Below are 22772 nucleotides of genomic sequence, written 5' to 3'. Positions count from 1 at the left end.
TGTCAAATTCGGATATCCTATTCATAACAAATAGCTAATCGGGTTCGAATTCAGATATGACCTAATTCGATTTGATAAATATATGAATTTGATCGATTATTTAATTCTTATATATAATATATAAAATTTGTAAATGTTATATATATAATAATTAAATTTTATAAATAATTTATATATTTATATACATTATATAAATAAAATATTTATTAATTATCTAAAATAATTAATTAGTTGAATTTGAATCGAATTGAATATTCGAATATTTAATCGAATTTGAATATTAATTTTCAATATCTGTTAGATATCGAACCGAATTCGAATATTGCCTGATCCGATTTGATTTCGATCCGTTTACACCCCTACTAACTAGATGACTGCATATCATATAGTCCTACTAATACGGTTATTCCATGGCAATGATTTAGTTTTATATATGTCTATCCTCTTGCAATAGAAATCAAATCCGTGTATACGTTGGAGCAAATTAGCTAACATACCAAGTGAGCCACCTCTTAGTTGGTGATATTGAGTAATATTTTAATTGGACTTTTTTTTTTTTTTAATATAAGAATTTATTTGTGGGCTTTAGCCCAAGGAACACAACGATTAGGTAAACTTATAATCCAATTATATACCTTGTTCTCAATATAGGTTAGATTAGGCACAAGTTCATTTGAGAAAAAAAAAACATACTATTGAGCTATGTTTTTTATTTTCAAAGACAAAATAAAAATTTGTTTTATAAAGTTCTAGTATAAAATGTATATGATTTATGGAACATAATGTTAAATAATCAGATGAAAACATGCATATTTTTTTGTTTCAGTCTTTAAGCAAAAAAGCACTTACACAACCAATTCAATGGTTCTATAGAGTTTTGATCAGTTTGACCGGAATATTAAAAAACCTAATGGCCTCCGGGTCCCGGGTCAGACGGTCCGAGTGGCCAGTCCGGTTCGAGTCCCACAACACTGATTATGATTTATAATATGGCACGTGATTATGATTTATAATATGGCACGTGCGAGTGCGAGTCGTTGCAAGGTGTAATCCAAGTTGATAATAATAAATTCCTAGTTTCCTACGTCACGTTCCGTCTATTCGCAATTGTTTCACTACTGCGTGCGATTGGTTAACTGATGGGACCAACCTATGTACGAATGACACGTGTCATCTTCGGATTACTTAGCACACGCGCAAGTGCGCACGGAGCAAACGCCGTCTAATTAAAGGATTTTGATCGATGAAAGAAGTTGAACAAAAACCCTTCTCTCGGCTCTCGCTGTCTCATATAAAAGGTTAGCTCAACGCCTCAACCGCGTTTCGCCCCGCTTTTCAACAGTTGATGTCCTTTGTGGCGTCTGCAACTGTCACTCACTCTCTCTCTCTCTCCCTCAAAACCCTAATCCTGCCTTTTAAACCAAAACCCTAACCCTAACTGACTAAACCATTCAAGTTTCTGCTCTGGAGCTCGCCTGCTACATTTCCTAGACGTAGAAACCCGTTATCAGTGATGATGGTTACAGTCGAAGAGGTAAGCTTCGTCGCTGTTATAGGCTGAGGATGATCTAAGAAGATCGCAGGAGAGGGAAAAACTTAAATAGTAAATGCAAAGGATTCATTCGGTTAGGTCGTTTTCAGGCTAAATTACGCCCCGGCGATGGAGTCCGCCTCCATTGCGGCGGCCGTCGATCGTATCGCTGTCTCATCGGCTCCTGGGGACGTTGTAGCTGTTGATTCGATAGAGTTCACCTGCGGAGGAACTGAAAATTCAGGTAACTGCGATTCGCGGGGTTGTGATATGAGTAAGGTGGTCATGGCGGTGAATGAGGGAGAGCATTTAGGTAGTGATGATCAGAAGGAGCAGAACGGGCTTAAGTCACCATGGAAGAAACCAGTTGAGGGGAAGGGAGCTGAGGCTCCGGTGATGGGAGCGAAATCTTGGCCAGCACTTGCTGAAGCACTGCCAAAGAATTCTGATGCTGCTGTAAAACAAGCGCCTGCTGCTGCTTCTCAGACTGCGGATTCTGTTCCGCCGCCGCCACCTCCACCTCCTATTCAGGTCAGTCAGTCATTTTCGTTCTGTTTCTCTCGTTAGATACATTCTTTTCGTCTTACAAATCAAAAGAAGATATGCTTTTATTTTATTTTTTAATTTTTGTTTGCATGAATGCTATCAAGGATGAATGGATTAATATGTGGATTTAATTCTAAAAAAAAGAATCCAAGTAGAATCTACATTTTTGGCTGTTATTCTAATGCAAAAGATGGGATTTTGATTTCAAATGTTGCTCTTGGAGCACCCGGAATCTAGAAAACAAATGAGATCTACCTTATGATCGTTTCTATTCTAATTGCAAAAGATTGGATTTTGCATGCAAAGGTAGCTCTTGGAGCACCCATAATCCAGAATCCAAATAGGATCTACATCTTCGGTCCATGTTATTCTAATGCAAGAGATGGGCTATTGCATGCAAATATAACCTTTGGAGTACCCAAGGTACCGAACCCAAATGGGATCTCCAATTTGGTTGTTGTTATTCTAATCCAAAAGATTGGAGTTTTCAAACAAATACAACCCTAGGATGAAGTTCTCTTCCCAGAAAAAGAGGAAGAGAATTTGCCTGATGCAGGGTTTTTCAATGCCATATAGAAGCAATGCTGAATTGCTGATATTGCATTGAAAATTTGAAATCTAAGACAATGAAACCATATCCCTCCCTAGGGATTTATTGTTTATCTGTGCTAGCGATTCCTGGGGCTGAGCTATCCCCCCGCCTTGTGTATCTCCTCCTGTTTCTTACCAAAAGAAAATCTAAGACAATGAAACCATCTTTCCCCACATGCAGTGTTGGATGGCATCTCAGTTTTACAATTTAGTAGATCCTGTTTTAGATGATCCGTTAGAAACAGCATGCCCCAAAAACGAGTGTGGCAGAACACAGAAATGTGAATGCCTAGATGGATAAGTGGTGAAACTAGCAAGGACAGGGTTGGAACTTGGAAGTGAAGTCATACAAAGGAACCTAGGAATAGCTCCAGTAGATGACATAATGAGAGAGTAGATTTAGAGGGTCTGGTCATGTGCATAGAAGACCATCTACAACACCTTATTAGGAAAAGTGATATTTTACAAGTTGAAGGAGCTAGAAGAGCTAGAGGCAGACAGGAAAGGACTTGGGTAGAAGTAATAAGAAATTATTTAAGGACCAATAATTTAATGATGGTTATTGCACTGAACAAGAAGAATGGCGAAACAGGATTCACTTAGCTGACTGTATATAGTTCGGACAAGGCTTAGGTGATTATGATGTTTCTAGCTGATCCTTAAATCCTTTGATGTTCAACTTTCGGTATCAAATGAATTACTACTGCATAATTTGGTAAAGTTGGAATTCTTTCTCTCTGAGTCAGCTCATTTAAGAAAATAGTTATTCTAGTTCTGTCTTCTTAATATTGGAGTATTTTGATGTCATCATTTGGATTCTAGAGAATGTTAATACTCATGAATTATCTACCTGCTTCCCTTCAAAACAAAAGTTTGTTTATGATCAGTAACCAATAACCTGTTTATGGTCTGGGTAGCTTGGCGGGCTTGCCCAGCCCAGCCTGTTTTTATCGGGCTCAAGCATATTTTGAGGACCATGGGCTCGCCTTGGGCTGTAAGAATTAGGCCTGATTATTTTTTTTGGCTGGGCTTGGAATTTTTATATAAACCCAACCAGATAATATTATGAATGCGTGAAGTGTGATTTTTTTGTTTGAACTTAGGTGTGTAATTGTATCATGGGCAGCAATATTTTTGGTGTGCAAAATGTGTGATTGGATGGGAACATGTTAAAAAAATATGGAAATGGAGGATAGAACTAATATATTGCATAATGTACACTGGGCTTTGTGCTTGGGCCCAGTCTTTGGGCTTTATATTAGGTCTGAGCTTGGGCTCAAGAATAGGCCCAATAATCTTGGGTTGGGCGTTGGGCTGGGGGCTTGGGCCTGGAAATTTTCTGTTATAAGTGGTAAAGACTGGGCGGAGTCCAGCCTATAAACAGGTCTAATAACCATTGATCAAGAGAGTTTGATTAAGATCATTTGTTTGGAAATGCTGATTAAAATGGTTATTTAGGTAGAAGGAGATCCATGCTATTAAAAGTTTTTTTTATATATCAGGGATTACTACAATACAATGGATAACTGACAAGCGTTAAGTACAGGAAAGAATCCTTATCCCTGTTGCTGTCTGTCTGTCTGAGAAAAGGTAAATTTCAATTCCAAATGGAAGGGGATGGTTGTTCTCTCCTGGGCTGGGAAGGTTGTAAGTTGTAACCCCTCTAGCTAGAGAATTAATCAAGACATTAGTGGAATGTGGATTCCACCTGAATAAGCTGTTCAAGAGGGAAGGTATAGCCTTGGGGGCTGTTTAATAACAGCTGAAGATGCTGAACTGAAAAGCTTATCACTTTGTCCTTTAGTGAATATGATTTTAAGAAGGTTGTGAACTCCATAATGGCTGAAACTGAAGCTGGGTAGACCACTAAATTCTTGAAAGTTTTATTATTTAATTATTTTAACAACTAAAGACAAAGCTTTAAGTCTTTCAGTTCAGCAACTTCAGCAGTTACCAATGTCCCTTTAGCATCTCTAAGCATGAAGTTGAAAGGTTCAGGAGGCCAGGACTCTCAGCCAAAGACATCCATCTGTATTACCTCTAAAATCACCTTCTATTAACAAAGAGTCCCAACCTGATGAGTAGGTCATCTTTTAACCTTGTAAAAGAGCTAGGAGCTCAGCTCTTAGAGAGAGAGAGGACCTCTTTCTAATAGGACTTAGAGATGAAATGATGCTTCCTTCATGTGTTCTGAACCTACTCTAGAGGGACCTGGGTTGCCTAAAGGGAAACCATAATGTTGGGTTTGATCATATCAAGAGCTGGAACAATCCAGTTCTGAACAATTCTTTGTCTTTGTTGTGTAAACCCAGTCAACACCTGCATCCTCTAAGCATAGGGTCCATAGAAACACCCTTGAACACTTCCTTGGTTGTTGCCTATTGTGCCACTCTCTCACAGCTATTCATGATTTATTTAACTACCACAAACAAAAATCTATTGGAATTTTATTTCTTAGTATTTATCAAAAAAATTTTATTTCTTATTTAAACAATCATATTGGTATTCTATCCTTGACCCCAAAGTGGAAGGATTATGGGATGGTGTATGAGGGCTGCTATCCTTCAGAGTGGGAGGGATGAGAGAAGCATACGAGTTTTATCTAATGGATCAAACCTCCTGGGGTGACCCTAGGGATAAAAGACTTGATCACCATCCATGTAGTCCTTTGGATATTGACTAGTAAATTTAAAGGTATTTGAGTATTTCTAGATGCCATTATTAAATCTTACTGGTTGATAGCTGGCTCAATGATCCAAATACAAGTGATGATGCAAAGTTTGAGTTTTGGTTGGTACTCAATCATAAACACTGACCCAATCAGGTGTAGGTGATTATTTTAGAGGAAATTATGGATGGATTATCCAATTTTTCTCATACTTGACCAGGCATTGTGGCTGCACTAGAGCTAGCTATTGGCCCTTGTTCAAGGTCTGAACTTGTTTTTTTTTTCCTTTGAACTGCTTTTTGGTGGAGCTAGAGGAAGATGCATAGAATGTTGTTGCATGGGTTTTTGTTTATCTAACAACTCATGGACTTTGCATCATTTTATCAAAGGTGCAAGCTCCATAGTTGTCAAGGCGTCAGTGCGTCACATAGGTGACTAGTCACCCAACCAAGGGCACCTTGCCTAAACACCTTTACTTATATGTTATATCAACAATGCGCTTGTTGAGGAGAGTATGCACCTACCTATGCAACAAAATAGAAGGCAATGCTTTATCATGCATACCATTATTCATATTGCTACATCTAACTTATTTATACCATTTTTTTTATAATAAAACAGTAGCTCCATCTTTGTACTTTTCTCTTTTACTTTTATCTTAAATATTTAGCATGTAAAATTACAGCCTTGTTAGTTGCTAATTGATATGAAAATGCTCTATTGAATACTTATTGTGTGAATCTTGCTTTTGAAAATATTGAATTAATATATCTAAAATACTTTTATCCTTTAGATATGATGATCTTTCATGTTTTGAGAGGAAATTTAATGTTCTTAACATCTATAAAAAATTAATGTTCTTAATAAAGAGAATTGCTATTCTTTCAATTAGTAAGCATAATGGTATATCAAACTAGGGAGAGTAGGGACCTTCCCAAAGTCTAGTTCTTTATTACTTATAAAAAAATAGTTATTTATTTTATAAAATTCTTATTGCCCAAGGTTTAATGCATCAATAAGTATCACATTAACTATAAAGAAGTATCGATACATATCACATTGTATCATTTGTTTTGTATTGGTATTGAAGGTCTTGTACATGATAAATACTGAGAATTTGGACATTTTAATGGATTAAAATGTTGATGCCCATCCTCAATTACCTATTTATGAATTATCACAAATTTTTGCATATCTTGCATATTGATATTTTAAACCTTGGTATCACCTAGGTGCTTGTCTGGACAACTAGGCATAGGGGTGTAATCAGGATGAGCTAAGTTGATACATTACGCTACCCATGCTTGACTCAACTCAAAAACTCGCTACTCAAAATTCGATTTGAACTTAGTCGAGTTTTCTGAAATTAACAACTACCTGTCATGCCTTGGCCTGACATTGCTTTAGAAAATGGCTTCTGGAAGATTATAAGGTTATTTTTCATGCAACAGCTAAATTTTCTGGAAGCCATTTGATTTCCAAAACCAGTTATGTGCAACCTGGCACTTTAAAATAGATTTTTTTTTAATGTTTTCCCCAAATTCTCTTATGTTTTATGTGGAATCAATGGAACTCCAATGTGCATCATGGTGCAGGAGTTGGTTTGAGTCAATGGCTTAATGGACAACCCTCACGATTACATTATCATAGTGCAACTAATCTCATCATTTTACAAAGTAAAGTTATGGGGTGGGAATGGTATAATTTTCTTTCTTTCCTCAGCTGGATCTACATTCATGGCCTTTTGTTGGGGAAATAGGTGTTGCTTATTTTGTTGTAATGGTTTAAACTCATATGCACTTTCATTAGTGCCTAAAATTGGCTGCTTCAGGAGTCAAAATATCATCACATCGACATTAGAAATTATATATTGGAATTAGTGCATTTCCATTGTTAATTGATTGCCTGAAACTTTTTAGATTTTAATACTTATTTCTGGAGAGCTTAGTAGGCGTGCAATGGTGAAATGGGATTTATGTAGCCCGACTGCATATAGTTGGGATAAGGCTCTATGATTATGACAATGACGATTATTCCTCACTCTCTGAATTCTTCTCATCTTTATTGTTGAATGTTATCTGACGTATGTTTGGTATCTTTTTATCAGGGATCATTTGGGCCACAGAAACCAGATGGGCTTGCAAACACTAGTCCTACCCATAAGCATCCACCACATCATCACAAAGTAGGCTCTAAGCGTAACCTTCCTCCAAATGGTGTTCCACCTTTTCCTATACCCTTACCTTATCACCAACCACCAATGCCACCTGTTTTTCATGCTGTTGTACCTGGGCCACATATCCCTATCCATGAGTATGCTTACCAGCCTTATCCTGGACCGTTTCCCAATGTAGAGCCACATATGGTAAAATCTGGATGTGAAACCCACATACAGGCTTTTGTTCCACCAGGCCATGGTGGTGGTATTGATGCTAACAGAAATTTTCAGCCTCCATCAGGACCACCAAGAGGAGATCTCAATGCATATGCTGGCAATTTTGGAAATCGACGACATAATATGCAAGAACATGGTGGCCGTTTTGCACATACATGGCGTCACCAACGAGCATTTAATCCTAGAGACAATATTAATATGCAACAAAATCTTGGACCAAGGGCTTTTGTAAGGCCACCACCTCCATTTTTTGCTCCAGCTCCTGGGTTCATAAATGGTCCAGGTTTTGCAGGTGAAATTGCTAGCTTACTTTTCTGCAATACCTTTTAGTTTTGGTTATTTAATCTTTTTCTATTTTGTTTCTTTTGCATTAGGGACAGTTTGTCATTCTTTTATTCCTTCACATTCGTTAAGCATCTATTTTTAATGATGTCTTGTTCTCCAGAGTCCTTTATTGGGAATTTATTTTTTTCCTTCTTTTATCTGCTATGTGCTTACTTAATTGCATTGCATCTCCAATACAGGTCCTGCTTCTATGTACTATCTTCCTGCTGCACCTCCAGAAACAATTAGAGGACCTCCACCTCGTTTTATTGCACATCCTCCACATCATGTTTTTCCCATCCCAACACCTGAGACAGTAGCTCTGAGAGCTAATATAGTAAAACAAATCGAGTATTATTTCAGGTTAGTGATCCTAGAGACATTTAATTTTAATGCTTTTTGGTGGAAGGTGGTTTTTCTTCATTGTTTTATTATATATAAATGTCCATGTACTATCACATATGTTAAGTTGACAGTTTGGCATGCATATGATGGGTGTGCTAGCTTAGTCTTGAACTTGTTTTTCTTTTTCTTTTTTTTTTTATATATTGTTTAAGTGTGCTGGTTGTTATGGCTGTTGGTCCTTCCTCCTACAACTTGATGAGGGAAGTTTTTTTGTAGTCTTACCCATGTATGTTCTTTTGTATTTCTAGATGCTTTTTGATGTTGTTTTTAATGAAAAAGTACGTTGGGAACACATGGAGGTTCCATTATTTGAAAACAATTAAATCTTTATACATATAGTCTATATGTTGCTGCTATTATTTATTCACTTGCAGATATAGACCAAAGTTTCTCTTATAATGGTTTTTTCTTTCATCATCATCTTCTTCTGCAGTGATGAAAATTTGCAGAAGGACCACTACTTGATTTCCTTAATGGATGACCAAGGATGGGTTCTGATATCCAAAATTGCTGACTTCAATAGGGTATGTTTTCAAAATATCGTGTTTTATTTCAGGTGTATTTTAATGCATATGCAATTATAAGCCATCATATCTGATTGCATTGATTTCAATTTAATCACTTAGTTCATTGTTTTATACTCTATCTGAAAGGGACAAAAGGTGTTTTTAGTTATTCCACATGATGATTTTTCTCTTACCTATAATGATGTAATATTAATCCTGTGATATCACTAGTGCCACAATATCTGATGCTTTATTATTATTTTTCATTTCACAGGTTAAGAAAATGACTACAAATGTACTTTTTATTCTGGATGCATTACGGAGCTCAGCTATCATTGAAGTGCAGGTAAGATATCTTAACTCTCATTGGTCTTTGGTTGTGGTCTCGTGGTGTTTTCAACTGCACTTTTCAATTAGTTGTTGTGTCTTTCCATTTAGTTGGGTCATTGGTATTTTGGTAGGGTGACAAGATACGGAGACGTGATGATTGGACAAAGTGGCTTCCAGCTTACAGACAGCATGTGTTTTCTTCAAAATCTGATGAGAAGGGTGCAGCTTCTTTGAAGAATACTGAGTTAAATGAAGGCAATGTTTATGAAAGGGGCACATCTGAGGGGTGCATGGAATTTCCATTGGGTAGTGAAAGTTTGGTGGACCACTTATCCTCAGACAAAGGTACTTCAAAAGTTGAGTGCAGTAATTCAGAAAGCAACACTGAAAATGTGCATTCTGGCAGTGAAACACAACTCCATGGAAATACTGGGGATGCTAGTAGGATGTTTACTTTTGAATCAAGTTCAGAAATCAATTCAGAACAAGTGACCACTTATAGATGTATTTCAGACAAGAATTCAGATGATTCCATCTCCAATATGAAGAATAGCAACACTGATTGCTGTGTCAGCTCTAAATGTTCACGAGGGGATGCACACTCTGTAAGTTATGCTGATCATAAATATCATGGCTTGGATATGATACCAGAGTTGACCACACTGAATCTCAGTGGCTTGTCAAGCGATTATACCGGTGAACATTCTGGGTTTACGAGTGAACAGAACACTTTCATGCTTGATGAAGAATTAGAACTGGAGCAGACAACAATTCGGAAGGATCATCTCTCATCTAGTAGAAGGTAGATACAAGATCCATCTGTGTTGGATTCTCCTTTTCTATAGGTGTCCATTAATTTTAACAATGTATGAGTTATGCAATTATATATGTTGATTCTTTTGCATATCCTTGCTAATCATGCTTTTTCTTTTGAACATAATCTTCTTTGGTACATGAAATTGGTGACGTAGAATTCTAATAAAAAGGATTAAAAATCCATTTGTGGTCAATTCTCAACTCCATTACCACATATTTTAGCTCCCTCAAGACATGCCTATATTTTCACAGGCTCATTGTCTTTTTTGGTAATACTCTGTCTTTCCTTTGTTCACGGTGTACAGAACCTCTTTGTAAAAGGGCCTGTTGTATATCTTTTGTTTGAACAATAGAATCATGCTTTATTTTTTTTCCAAGTTTCTTTGGAGGAATCATCATCTGAGCAATGCCTAGGCATGGTTCCTAGTCAACTTGATACTTCCTGCCATGTAGATTTACCTTAGTGCCTTGACAATCATATGAAAATGTATTTCTTGAAAAATGAAATTTCAGTTATTGATCTCTGCCCGTTTCTTCACTTTTTTCATACTCATGCACTATACATATAATGTGATTTTGCTAACTATTTTTTGATCTTTCAAATGTATTGTTGTGTTAAGGATTGATGATGATGATGATGAGATGGATGTCAATGATCAGGATGTTCAAAGGCTTATAATTGTCACCCAGGTAAGCTTTTTACTAGCCTAATTTTTTGCTCACAATATCTTCTTCTGTTAAGCAGTTTCTCCAATTTGATATTTTTATCCCATGTATCAGTGGGATTATCATTACATTGTTCATACACCTTCAAGGGTCAAGAGTGCACAATTGGTTAACATACTGAACAACCAAAGCTGTTTATTTTATTTCCCATTCCGACTGTGTCAGTATGTCAAGTCTCAATTTCATTCCATTGAATGTATATCCAACTTCTTTTAGTGGGATTTTTTGTGCTTGTTTGTTTTTGGCTTGTATATGCCCTCAGGTACATCATTCCTTTTGCATCTTTACAATGATGGTTGCCCTTCTTTAAAAATGGTATATCAAACTTCCTGCAACTTCATGTAGAAGAGTACACATGTCAGGTTTAGTTGTGCCACACTTTTTCCCCATTTACAATTTCCAATTACTTGCATGTGTTTTTAGTTTTCCTTTTCTTTAAATTTAATTGCAAATCTAAGGTCACTGTTCAAATAGTTACTAGGTGTGCTGTCATTTATCAGCTAATTCTCTTAACAATTCAATACCCACTTGGATTTTTCTTGGCTGGCATGCAGAACATAAGGATAGGTGAAGATGATAAAGCTGGAGCAGGAGAATCAAAACCCATCTCGAGTGAACTTGCTTCTGCAATCAATGATGGCCTTTATTTTTATGAACAAGTTGGTTGCCATGCTTTTAATATTAGTGTTATTTGTCAGTGTCTGTGGTAGATCTTCTCTTTCATTTCCTCTTTCAACAACAAACTGAATACTTTGGACTTGTTGGTATATAGGGTTTTAATCTGTTTATCGTTGGCAGGAGCTTAGGGCAAAGCGGTCTAAGAACAGAAGAAATAACTCCATACTAGAGAATAGAGATGGAGATTCTAGATCCTCTAACCTTGCACCTGTCTTATCAAATTCAAAAGTCGGTGGAAATACTACTGGAAGCTATGGCTCCGAAGAGCCTGTCCATGCTAATTCACGGAGGAGACAAAATAAAAGTGTTAACAAGCAACAGTCATCCCATAAACAACGCTTATTCCCTAGCAATTTTAGGGCACATGGAAATGGTCGTAACCGTCATGGCATCATATCTGAAAGTCCTCCGAGCAATTCAGTGGGATTTTTCTTTGGGTCAACACCCCCAGAAAGTCATGGGTGAGCAAAGTACCAATGCTTAGGGTAATGCTATGGAGACCATGGTTTAGGGAGTTGTTTAGCAATCCTTGAGCATTCTTTTATGCATGTTTTTTAGCATTGAATAAACTGATTGACTAGTTTTTCTGGTTTCTGTCAACTAGTGTGGTTTCCATAGCATTATTCCCATAGATTGTCTTTATCTAGTGTAATTTTCTTTTGTTTAGTTATGTTTCTTATCAAATCAGTACAGATACTCTAACAATAAAGCATTTTTATGATAATATTGAATTCCACAGTCCTATGACTTCAAAATTAAGTGCTTCACCACATGGGAATCTTTCTGGTAGTCCACCTGTGGGCTCTATGCCAAAGCCTTTCCCCCCATTTCAGCATCCAAGTCATCAACTTTTGGAAGAAAATGGTTTCAGGCAGCAGAAGTAAGTGAGGATATATCTATAATCAGCTTGTGATTTCATGGAGTAAACTATTGAAACATGTATTTAAGGCATCAACTTTCCAATATTTGGAGTTCTGATTTGGTTTTTCATAAACTCAGGTACCTGAAGTTCCATAAACGTTGCTTAAATGACAGAAAGAAATTGGGAATTGGTTGCAGTGAGGTAGGTCTATATCCTGAAGAGCTGTTCTTCAACTTCCTTTTTTAGGACTTAAGCTGATTCAGAAATGGAGGTTTGATAATTGTTGGTCTAGCAGAATTTATATGATGTATACATGCACTAATTGTGCATGGTATGGTTTTAATTGTCAGTAACGGTTAATGATCAATTTTTCTCTATGATCCTTCACTGATACGATCTTGGGTGAAGTGTCCCTGAAGTTAAGGGTTATAAATAGATGTGTTTTTTTTTTCAAAATAAATAGATGTGGTTTGGGGATTGATGGACTGGATGCAAATACAGATTTTTATGTATCATATATCATAAAGTAGGCAAAGAAAAAAGTACATAGATGGGGCGATGGTTCCCAGGTTTAATTTTTGTTTCTTACTTTGGGCCTTTAATTCAAGTCTGCACTTGTGCGACTCATCATACCCCTAAGAAGTCGCACCATAGAAATCAGTGGAACTTTTTTTCTGGGGGATGGTACCAATCAGTGCACCAGGATACACCTATTTCATCCTTAAAGGAAAAACGGCTGAGTTGTTGAGTTGCACAACCTGTTAAATAGAAAATAGATTAAAATAGGGCTACATCAAATAGTTGCACAACCTTGAAGGTCATATAGTTTCACTCATAATGTGGATGCTCCTCCTATGTCCTCTGTATATTTATATCTTCCTTTAGGGAGGCAAGATACTTGGGTATTTATAATGAGTTACTTGTTCAGATGGATATTATGATCTTTCAATGCTTTTGCAGATAACATTGAGAGTAGGAAGAGAGAATCTGGTTTCATGGGTCGCAGACCAGGATTACAGCTGTAATCTTCATTTATTTTCATGCTTTTGATTGTTGATCTGCATACTGAAAAAATGATTCTTGACATTTTCTTCTTGATAATAAAAGTAACTTTTCAATAAAAAGAAAATAGATGCAGACTATTGGTGATGGAGATCTACTAAAAAGAAATCAAATGCAAAATAAATGGTGCTAGACAACAAAATTTGAACCTGGTCCATCTTCTAAACCCATGAAAGCAGAAGCCTGTCTTCGAAATCATCTTTTTAAGTATCTTTTAATTCTTGATGAGATAGAGACCTTTCAGAAACCAAGATGCACCTGTTCTGCTATTTCCATATACTCCAGTCCACAGCGAATGGCACCGAACTCCATAAAATTTTAGCCTTCTTACTGTCCTCATAAGTGAAAACTAATAAACCATGGTGGTCTAAACAAAAAACGGAAAAACAACTACCTTGCAACCAACATAAAATTACTAATACTACCACTACTGCAACCACCACCACTACTACCTTTATCATTTGTTATTCATGTCATTTCTGAATCAGCCCAGCCTGACCGGGACTAAGCCTGCACAATGCACATAATGCAGGCTGTGTCTGGGTTAAGTGAACTCTAAGCATGCTCAGCCCGGCCCAGCCCGTAAAGTTATGATGTATATGTGTGTGTGTATTCCATATTTACACACACATGTATATTCAATATATCTATATACCATATATTTAGTTTTCATATTATACCATATATGGTATATCTTAAATTGTTAATAAATTAATATATGTATGATGAGTATATATAGTTTGTTGTGTATTTTTTTTTTATAAAAACTGATGATTTATTTTTTAAGTTAAATATAATTTTATTGATTTATACGGGAAAGCCTGGGTGCATGGCCCGGCCTGGTCCACAATGTGCTTCCATAACAAACGTGTAGTTTGACATTTATTTTCTTATTTTTTGGTGCTTATGCTTGGCTTCTCTTTTAACTTGATTTTTTTGTCTAGTTTTATTGTTGGGATTGTCGTGGTTCACATTAATGATATATTTTCATTTTTTTGCATTCAGGAAATGAATACACTCTATCGGTTTTGGTCATTCTTTCTCAGAAACATGTTTTTTCCTTCTATGTACAATGAGTTCCGCAAATTAGCACTGGAAGATGCTGCTGCCAAGTATAATTATGGACTAGAATGCCTTTTCAGGTTTTACAGGTATTTTATCTTTAGTCATTTACTTCAAAGCTCCTGGAGTTGAGGAAGGTCAAAGCCATTTCTGCCCCTGGTTATTCTTTTTTTTTTATTCTGTTGTTTTCTAAATGATTTATCATTTTTTTGATTAAAAAGAAATGGAAATGTATGTTTGCCTATCTTCATTGCCTATCTTCACTTTTGAGAAGAAAAGGAGGTGCTATATTCTTTTTTATTCCAAGCTCATTGATTTTTTTTTTATTCTATTTCAAACTGCCACAGTTATGGATTGGAGAAGCAATTCAGAGATGACCTATATGAGGATTTTGAACAGCTTACCCTTGAGTTCTACAATAAAGGCAATCTTTATGGTCTTGAAAAATACTGGTAATGTCTTAAAATTTATCTCCTTTTATTGTTTCCCTCATGTTATTTTTTTTTTCCTTTTCCCCTTTTCTTATCTTATATGAATTTCTTCTTATAAATTTATTTTAATCTTTGCAAGGATGGATGTTACATTTTATCAGAATAAATTATGTTTTCCTTAACTCCTGAACTATGCTTGAATTTTCCCTGATTATACTTGAATTAGAATGGTGGCTAAATAATCAGGAAAACAAAATAAGATAGTTGTCCAAGATTCCAAGTATTGTACTAGGACTTGTATGCCAGGATTTGTGAACTACGAAAGTCACCATATTTTTATATTTTACAACTTGTGTCTGAATTCCAATGACTGTGTAAGACCATAGACTGGCAAACCACCACAGACCTGGTTTAATCTATCCTGGGTCAATACCAAATCAACCTGGCTCTTTGACCCGTCTGGTAAGTTAGGTGGATGATACTGTCCACTTTAGGTCCTGTGGCATGGAAGGTTTCAGAAACCTCTCCATTTGATAACTAGAAAATATATATAGTAAAGTTTCATGGAAAATGGGGGGACCCGAATCTTCTTCTTTCTGCATAGTTGTCAAGGTTACGCCACATTGGCGACAAGGCGCCCTTGGAGGTTTGCCTTGCCTAATTGTGAAACCATATTCGTACATGGTGTTATGAGATGCTTTTATACTAAGTTTTTGGGATTCTAAATTTCAACGTGATACACCACACATTGAGTGTATCATATTGTATTGGCAAGCCACCGATACTACAAATACAAGGGGTTTGGGAATTTGAGCATTTTCAGTGGGTAGGCATGCCTTCGATCAACCCCCTATCCAATTTTGGGAAAAAAATTAAAAAAAAAAAGAAGTTTTGTTGTATCAAAATACCTGGTATGCCTGTTTGTCTGTATCAGGTGTATCAGTACTTTAAACCTTGACTATAATTATAAAATAAACATTAAACCAGAATGTTCATTTTGTGTGTTTCATATCTTTGTTTCTTTTTATTATTTTGTTATTTGTTAGGGTTTAATGAACACATGTTGCTAAATGCTGTCTTCCCTCAAAGACTTCAAAACCTCAACGAATAAGAAAAAACTTAAAATTTGTCTAATCAACCCATTTTCTTCTTCCACCGTTTTCTTTTCTTCTTTTCCTATAACAATAATAGGGGTTCAGACTCAGGCCTTATATTTTCTGAATTTTTTTTTTCTTTCTTTTTCTTATGAATATGTTGTTTTTCTATACTTCGTGTTTCTTGCCTTTACTACTTGCTCTTCCTATATTTCTATGAGTATTACTTATTCTTTCATGTTCTTTTCTTAGTTGCTAGTTTTACATCCATTGGATGATTTAATTTCCCTAAGATCGGGTTGGCCCGGTGATGTAGGGTTGCTGGGGTGCTTTGTCTAATAGGTGGTCTGATACTGATTTTGTAGGATTGATGTAAAAAGAGAGCATAAACTGAGGGAGTATTGGTAATTTTAGGCTTTTTTATGAGGGATTTGTTGGTTAAGGCCCTAAAGGCTAAAAAACTGAATTTTATGGCCAATGCTATGTCCAGTATCATAGTTGAACCCTATTTATGGCCATTGGCCAATGCTATGTCAACCCCATGTGTCTATCTCTGAACAAGTTTGTCAGCAGTCTTCAGTTTAAGTACCATTAAATATAATATAAGCTTTTTAAATTTTCATTTTACTATAACATTTTCACTTTTTTCACTTGTAACATTATGTGATGCCAAGCCTAAGTCGGCTCCATTTTAACCCAAGTTGTGGCTGTTGAGGAATTAGTGACTGTTTTGGGTTTGGTTTGAGTGAAATAGGGTTCAAGGTTGGGTTGACTATTATTTGATTTCTAATATTTTATTTTACTGAATGAAAATTATTTACCAATGAATCACATTTAGCTGCATGATGAAAAATCTTTTTTTCCCCGAGGCCACGAGGTAATGCTTGAATATTGTAGATATATTCAAGTTCTCACACGTTCCATGATTAAACGTTTCTTTTTGGTATGGATAAGCTGGTCTTGAACATCTGATCTAATTGGTTGTCATGCAGTGTTCAAGCCCCAGTTAATCCTATATGTTTGAATGTTCAATTTAATGTTTAAGGAATCCTGCCATATTTGGGGGTGGCTTTGATGTATGTGAAGTTGTTTGCTTTGGGTGGTTTAGAAAATACATCTTCTGTTGCTGATAAAAAAAAAGAAGAAGAAAATCCCACATCGATGCAATTTTTATACCAGAAAAAACTAACCAGCAGAAAAACATTTACATGTATGTCTTCACTGTCGCTGTCTTGTCAATGTTGTGTGAAAAGAAATTGAAGATCCAATTAGTAACTACAACATGATTCCATGAAAATTGCTTGAAGAATCTTTACTACCAATCCTTTTATGAGTTTACCACTATTTTGTCATCCCTTTTTCTTCCACAAGTTCTTGACATGATACTCCAGAATCCTCATTACTTCTACAACGGAGGTGTTTCCGACTTGCCAGTAACTATTATTTTTAGCAACGACCATCATTCTTTTCCTTTATTTGTTACTGGTACAATGCAAACATTACTGTTTGCGTTTAGTATTGAATACTTTAAATGAGATTCTGCTTCTAGTATTGATTCTGCTCTACTTTCTCATTGTTTTGTTGGGCTTTTATTTCTCTTTTGGTGATGTAAATTCTACTCTCTGATGCTTCTACTAATGTTGCTTAGTTCAGCAACCGTTGCTGTGTCGGTAGTCTAGTTATGCTGTGATCGTAACTTTTCAGTGATGTTGCAGGGCTTTCCACCATTATCGGGAGCTACGTGATGGAAAAGCACCTCTAAAGAAGCATCCGGAATTGGATAGGTTGTTAAAGGAAGAGTACCGTAGCTTAGATGATTTCCGTGCAAAGGAGAAGGCAGCACGGGAAGGCAGTAGCAGTAATAACAGTGGTCCTTCCGAAAGAGAAAAGGAAACACCATTTCTGGGGCAGGGGAAAAACAGGTCAAACTTGGCAAGGGAGCTTGAGTTGACAGCACATTAATCAAATCAATGCTCTGTTTAAGAGGTGAGATTACCTATTTACGAAGGTGGCTGAACGTCATGCGGGTGAGGAACTGTGAGTTCATTCTGTTTGGCCTTTGGGCATTTTTGTGCAGATTTTGGAAGTCCTGCAACCTTAGCGAGGTGATGAATCAATTGTTTCTCCTCGGATTGTACATAAGGGAAACGAGAAAAAGGAAAAAAAAGAAGAAAATCAAAAAAAGATAAAAAAAAGACAATAATGCCTGTATTTGGGATTCGCAGAAATTGACCAATAATAGACTGGATTTTCGCCGGTCATTTTCTATCATGGTTTTCTGTGTATTTTTTCAGTATTTTATCTGTACCCTCACAATGCACGGGGTTTCATTTGCTGAACTCATAATTTATGTGAAAAAGCTATGTAGGAATAGAAAACTCTAACTTCAATCCTCCATGGTTGGAAATGGGGTGAGAAAGCCAAGTTAAGTCAAACTTTTATCTTGGTATGCAAGAGTAAGAAACATGGCGTTAGGTTTTGCTTGGTATAACTGGGATTGTGACCACTCAAATTTCCAGCATTTGTTGGATTTGGAGTTTCTGTATGAAATGGGTTCTCTGAGTCAACAGTAGAGAGTTAATTGGTGTTTAGCAAATCAGGTGTAATCTAAATAGAGATGCTAGGTATCATTCTTAATGGGGTTATCGGGACGATATCAAAAGCCGTCGTTTATTCTACTTTCATGAAGTTTTAACAGGGTTGGCAACTTGGTGGAAGTTGGTAAATGAACATCTTCGGTCGATGTCACCAATCGTTGCACTGATAGAGATGGCTAAAGAGTAGACATCTGCCTTTAATGTTTAACTACTATCATTGAGTGGTGGCGGAGAATGGAGGGGAATCGCGCTCAAGTGAACTGTCCCAATTTTTTGAAAGATGGTGTTTTCTAATACAATGTTTTCGAACCGTTGTTGACCTGGACGGTCATACCATTCGGACTGGAAACCGTTCAGGTGATTGGTTTCGTTTTACTCCAAACTTGACATTTGGTAAAAAAACGTTGAATTAGTCAATGAACTGTTGATCTGAACAGTTTGACCATTGAACCGTTCCACTTGAAGAACAGTTTGTTGCAAGGTTTTAAAAACTGAGAAATCTTAGATCTGCATTAGCGAGAAGGTGGGAGAGAGCTGAGATGTGAGATAGATTTGCATGAGATGGTGAGAGAGATCCGAGGAGAAATCTCAGATCTACTTTCATTGCTAATTTTCCACCATCGCTGTTGCTGTAGCTGTAGTTCACCATTGCCGTCGCCATCACCGCTACAACCTGCAAGTCTTCTTCTTCTTCTTCAAAACTCTTTTAGTTGACATTTTTTTCAAATTTCTCTCATTTAAACCTTATTTTTTCTTATATAGTATGCATCTACTCTAATATTCCAATTTAATGGGTAAGATGTCCAAACCGTTCGACCCGAATGGTCGAACCGTTGACCCAGAAACTGATGGTTAGAACGGTTCCGTTTCCGAGCTAGTTTTAAAACCTTGTTCTAATATGTTAAATATGGAAACATAGATGCACGTCATGCACCAGGGTATCAAAATGAATTTGAGGGCTTAGTGAAAATAGTGGAAAAAGCAAGAGATACAATTTACAAGTAAATGGCCCCAATTGAAATTAGGGGTGTCAATTGGATTGGATTTGGTCCAATCTGATACAGTCCAATGTGAGTCCATTACAAATGGACCAGGTCCAATCTAATCCAATGACTATTTTGGTCCACTTTGGACTAGCCTAGTTTAATGTTTGGACCATCCAATTAGGGGTCTGAAGTTGATGCATTAGTGCAAGATTCAAGTAGTAGATTGAAGAATAGGTTATCGAATACGCTATGGGAAAACCCTCTTTCCGCACTAGGGCAGAGCTAGAGGTGTCAATTGGACTGGATTTGGCTCAACCCGATTCGGTCCAATGTGAGTCCACTTGCAAATGGACTCAAGTCCAATCCAAATCCAATTCAATCCATTAAAATGTATATGGATTGGATTGGATCCAATCCAAACCGAATGAAATATAAAAAATTATATAAAGTATTTTTGGCGTTGAAAAAGCACTTTTGTAAAAGTACTTTGATAAAAGTATTTTATTAAAAGTGCTTTTACAAAACACTTTATTGAAAGTACTTTGTAAAAGTGCTTTTGTAAAAGCACTTCCAGACTTTTGTAAAAGTACTTTTATAAAAGTTTTTTTCTATAAGTATTTTTGTAAAAATGCTTTCATAAAAGTACTTTTGTAAAAGTACTTTTTGTAGAAGTCTTTTATAAAAGTACTTTCGTAAAAGTTTTTCCTAAAAGTGCTTTCACAAACGTGCTTTTGTAAAAATACTTTTCATAAAATTACTTTTATAAAAGTGCTTTTGTAAAATTACTTTGAAAAAAGTGATTTTGTAAAATTACTTTGAAAAAAGTGATTTTATGATGGCTTTAGTTTTGATTGATTTCAAATTGGATAAGGATTTGACCTCATGATCGGATTATTAGAAATTTGGTTTAGGTCCAATTCAAACCAATAAGAATATGGATCAATTTATTTTGGATTGGCCCAATCCAATAATTATAATGGACTGTCCAAATCCAATTTGATAAGATTTGGATAAGCTTGGATCCAAACCAAAACCGATCGATTAACACCCCTAGGCGGAACCTAGTTCAGAGGAAGGTTTCTCAATTGTGGGTGATCAGGCGGAGATTAATTATTTAGGACAAGGGATGGGCCCATCTAGAAGTCCAGAGGTGGGCCCTTGGGCTGGTGGGATCTCATGTAGAGAGAGACGTCCAAGTGGTGAATTCGGTGGGGTTGTTCTTTTGGGGTAGAGAAAACTTTTGGGAGAATGACCGATCAACCTAGTGTTAGAATTTGTAGGCTCGGAGTACTGTCGGGGTAGGTGCCAGCTCGGAATTGATGCTAATTCACGGGCGGGCGTTGGTGCATAGAATGTGGGTTGTGAACCTTTTGAATGTTTATATCTATGCAGTGGAAGTCAGAAATCTGCATAGGGCAAATCCATACTTCTCGGGAAAATTTTTCTAGTGAAACGTTTCCAAGGTTTGAAGTAGAAACGGAAGAAGCTCGAGCTAAAGGTAGAATTGACAACGATGAAGAAGAGTTTTTCTACAACTCCTCGGCTGAAGCTGGCAAGGTTTTCAAGTTTGGGGGCTTTTAGGAAGTAGAAAGCTATGAAGGCTTATTGACTATTATGTGGATGTTTAAGTTAAAGCAAATTTAAGACAAAGGCAATTAGGGGCAGAGGAAGAGGAAGAAGAGGCAAGGTGTTGCTCTAACCTCTAACCCACTCAGTTTTCAGGTCTTGGGTCGTTTGAATCCATTCGAGCTCGACTGTCTGATAATTTTTGAGTTTCTCCTAGTTTTGTGGTTCTCTGTAGTAGCATTTTTGGTCTTTTTTTGGCTTATTGATGTTGATGGTTAGAGGTTGTTGTTCTGTACACGTGGGCTACTATTCTGTATAGGAACTGAGCCTAATGGACTGACTAGTGTCCTTAACATCCTGCAAGTTAAATGGGGTCAGAGATACATACATTTAACTTGAATATGAGATAATGAAATCGAGAGTGACCAAACCCTTAATTTGGTGAGTATGTCTTCAAGTTGATCCTTGAAGGAAATGAATTGAACAAAAAGTTGTTTGCTAAGTATTCGTTCGCACAAAATGAAAATCAAATTTGATGTGCTTGGTATAAGTTGTTCCTAAATTGTCATACCATAAAATGAGTGTGGGAGTATAAGTGAAGGCGAACTCACCAAGTAGAGAATGCAGCCATGATAACTCACATGCGGCAATTGCCAAACTTGTGCACTCTGCTTTCATGTGAGCGAATGATCATGCACAAAACCAGCACGTTTCAAGTATGGAGGTACTGGATTGGCTTTGGCACTTGGCAGTGGTAGACTGTTCTGCCACAGAACTAAAGCGTTGCTTGAACCATGGGTTATTTGAGTGGTGGTTGATGATTTAACAGGTGGAAGTAGGTCCTTTAGTGCTGCCATGGCGAAACCACCCAACCCGACAACCGGATGAAGAAGAAGAAAGAAGAACAAGTTTCGATCTATTAAGTTAAACTCAAACCTACCCGACAACCGGATCGAATATCGTTGCAATGGACATATATAATTAGGCATGTCTCGGGTCGGGTCATAATAATTTGAGACAGGGTGGACCCTGTACAGACATGATAATAATTGGGACAAGAAATTAGGAGTCGGAACCGACCCATGGGTACAAATACTGGAACCAGAATCGATCTAATCGGTCCAAATCCATCGGATCAGACCCGACCCATTGACTATTGTGGGATGGAACAGATGTAGATGGCGGAGAATTTGTAGTGGTGCTTAGATGGGTACTGTGTCAATAGAGGACAAAATAGATATAGCTTGGGAACCATCAAGTAGCTAAAGGCATCCTGTGAGCAATGTGAGTTTACTCAAGTGGACTGGATGTACAACGAGATCTTGATGGGCTTGAAGGATCTGAATTCAATACAAAAGTAGTAAATAAAACTGTGCTTTCATTGAGGATCATGTGATGTGCTGAGAGGGTCAGTTTAAACACTTATGGCTATATCCCAAGAATATACATGCAACTGATTTGAATTATAATTGTAAAGAATAGGAGTTAGAAGGCGATTCACTAGGGTACACTATTGTTTCAGATGGACAAACCAAATGGATAGTTGGAACAAATGACTGTGTAGAGAGTCAAACTAATTTCAATGATGTTCTGATC

The 22772-nt window shown here is 36.8% G+C and overlaps 1 protein-coding gene across 3 annotated transcripts; it reads left to right on the top strand.

The window, feature by feature from the left end:
- Window positions 1-1255: 1255 nt before the first annotated feature.
- On the top strand, window positions 1256-18298 carry LARP1A (LA RNA-binding protein). 3 transcript variants are annotated; one of them, XM_088956021.1, is made up of 16 exons: window positions 1261-1534; window positions 1642-2062; window positions 7444-8023; window positions 8256-8418; window positions 8894-8984; window positions 9241-9312; window positions 9428-10098; window positions 10733-10802; window positions 11393-11497; window positions 11637-11977; window positions 12256-12396; window positions 12516-12579; window positions 14446-14591; window positions 14850-14954; window positions 17743-18013; window positions 18105-18298. In XM_088956021.1, the coding sequence occupies exons 2-15, from the start codon at window positions 1661-1663 to the stop codon at window positions 17987-17989; spliced, it is 3198 nt and encodes a 1065-aa protein (XP_088812147.1). In that variant the 5' UTR covers window positions 1261-1534; window positions 1642-1660; the 3' UTR covers window positions 17990-18013; window positions 18105-18298. The 3 variants fall into 3 exon arrangements, 2 of the variants coding, with proteins under 2 accessions (XP_088812147.1, XP_088812146.1); XR_016102541.1 differs by adding an exon at window positions 13339-13399 and having other exon boundaries at window positions 1256-2062; window positions 17743-18298; XM_088956020.1 differs by having other exon boundaries at window positions 17743-18298.
- The last annotated feature ends 4474 nt before the right edge of the window (window positions 18299-22772 follow it).

This window comes from Nelumbo lutea, chromosome 7, assembly GCF_056320005.1.
Source record: "Nelumbo lutea isolate HS-2025 chromosome 7, American lotus-T2T, whole genome shotgun sequence".
NCBI lineage: Eukaryota > Viridiplantae > Streptophyta > Magnoliopsida > Proteales > Nelumbonaceae > Nelumbo > Nelumbo lutea.
The sequence above is the reverse complement of the archived record's forward strand: the minus strand, read 5'-3'. Positions and strand labels throughout refer to the sequence as shown.

Excerpts from the sequence above, each read along its gene's own strand:
- LARP1A (XM_088956021.1), top strand. The coding sequence starts at position 1,661 with ATGGAGTCCGCCTCCATTGCGGCGGCCGTCGATCGTATCGCTGTCTCA. Across the intron at positions 2,063-7,443 it reads CACCTCCACCTCCTATTCAG|GGATCATTTGGGCCACAGAA; the intron begins GTCAGTCAGTCA and ends TCTTTTTATCAG. Across the intron at positions 14,955-17,742 it reads TATGGTCTTGAAAAATACTG|GGCTTTCCACCATTATCGGG; the intron begins GTAATGTCTTAA and ends GTGATGTTGCAG.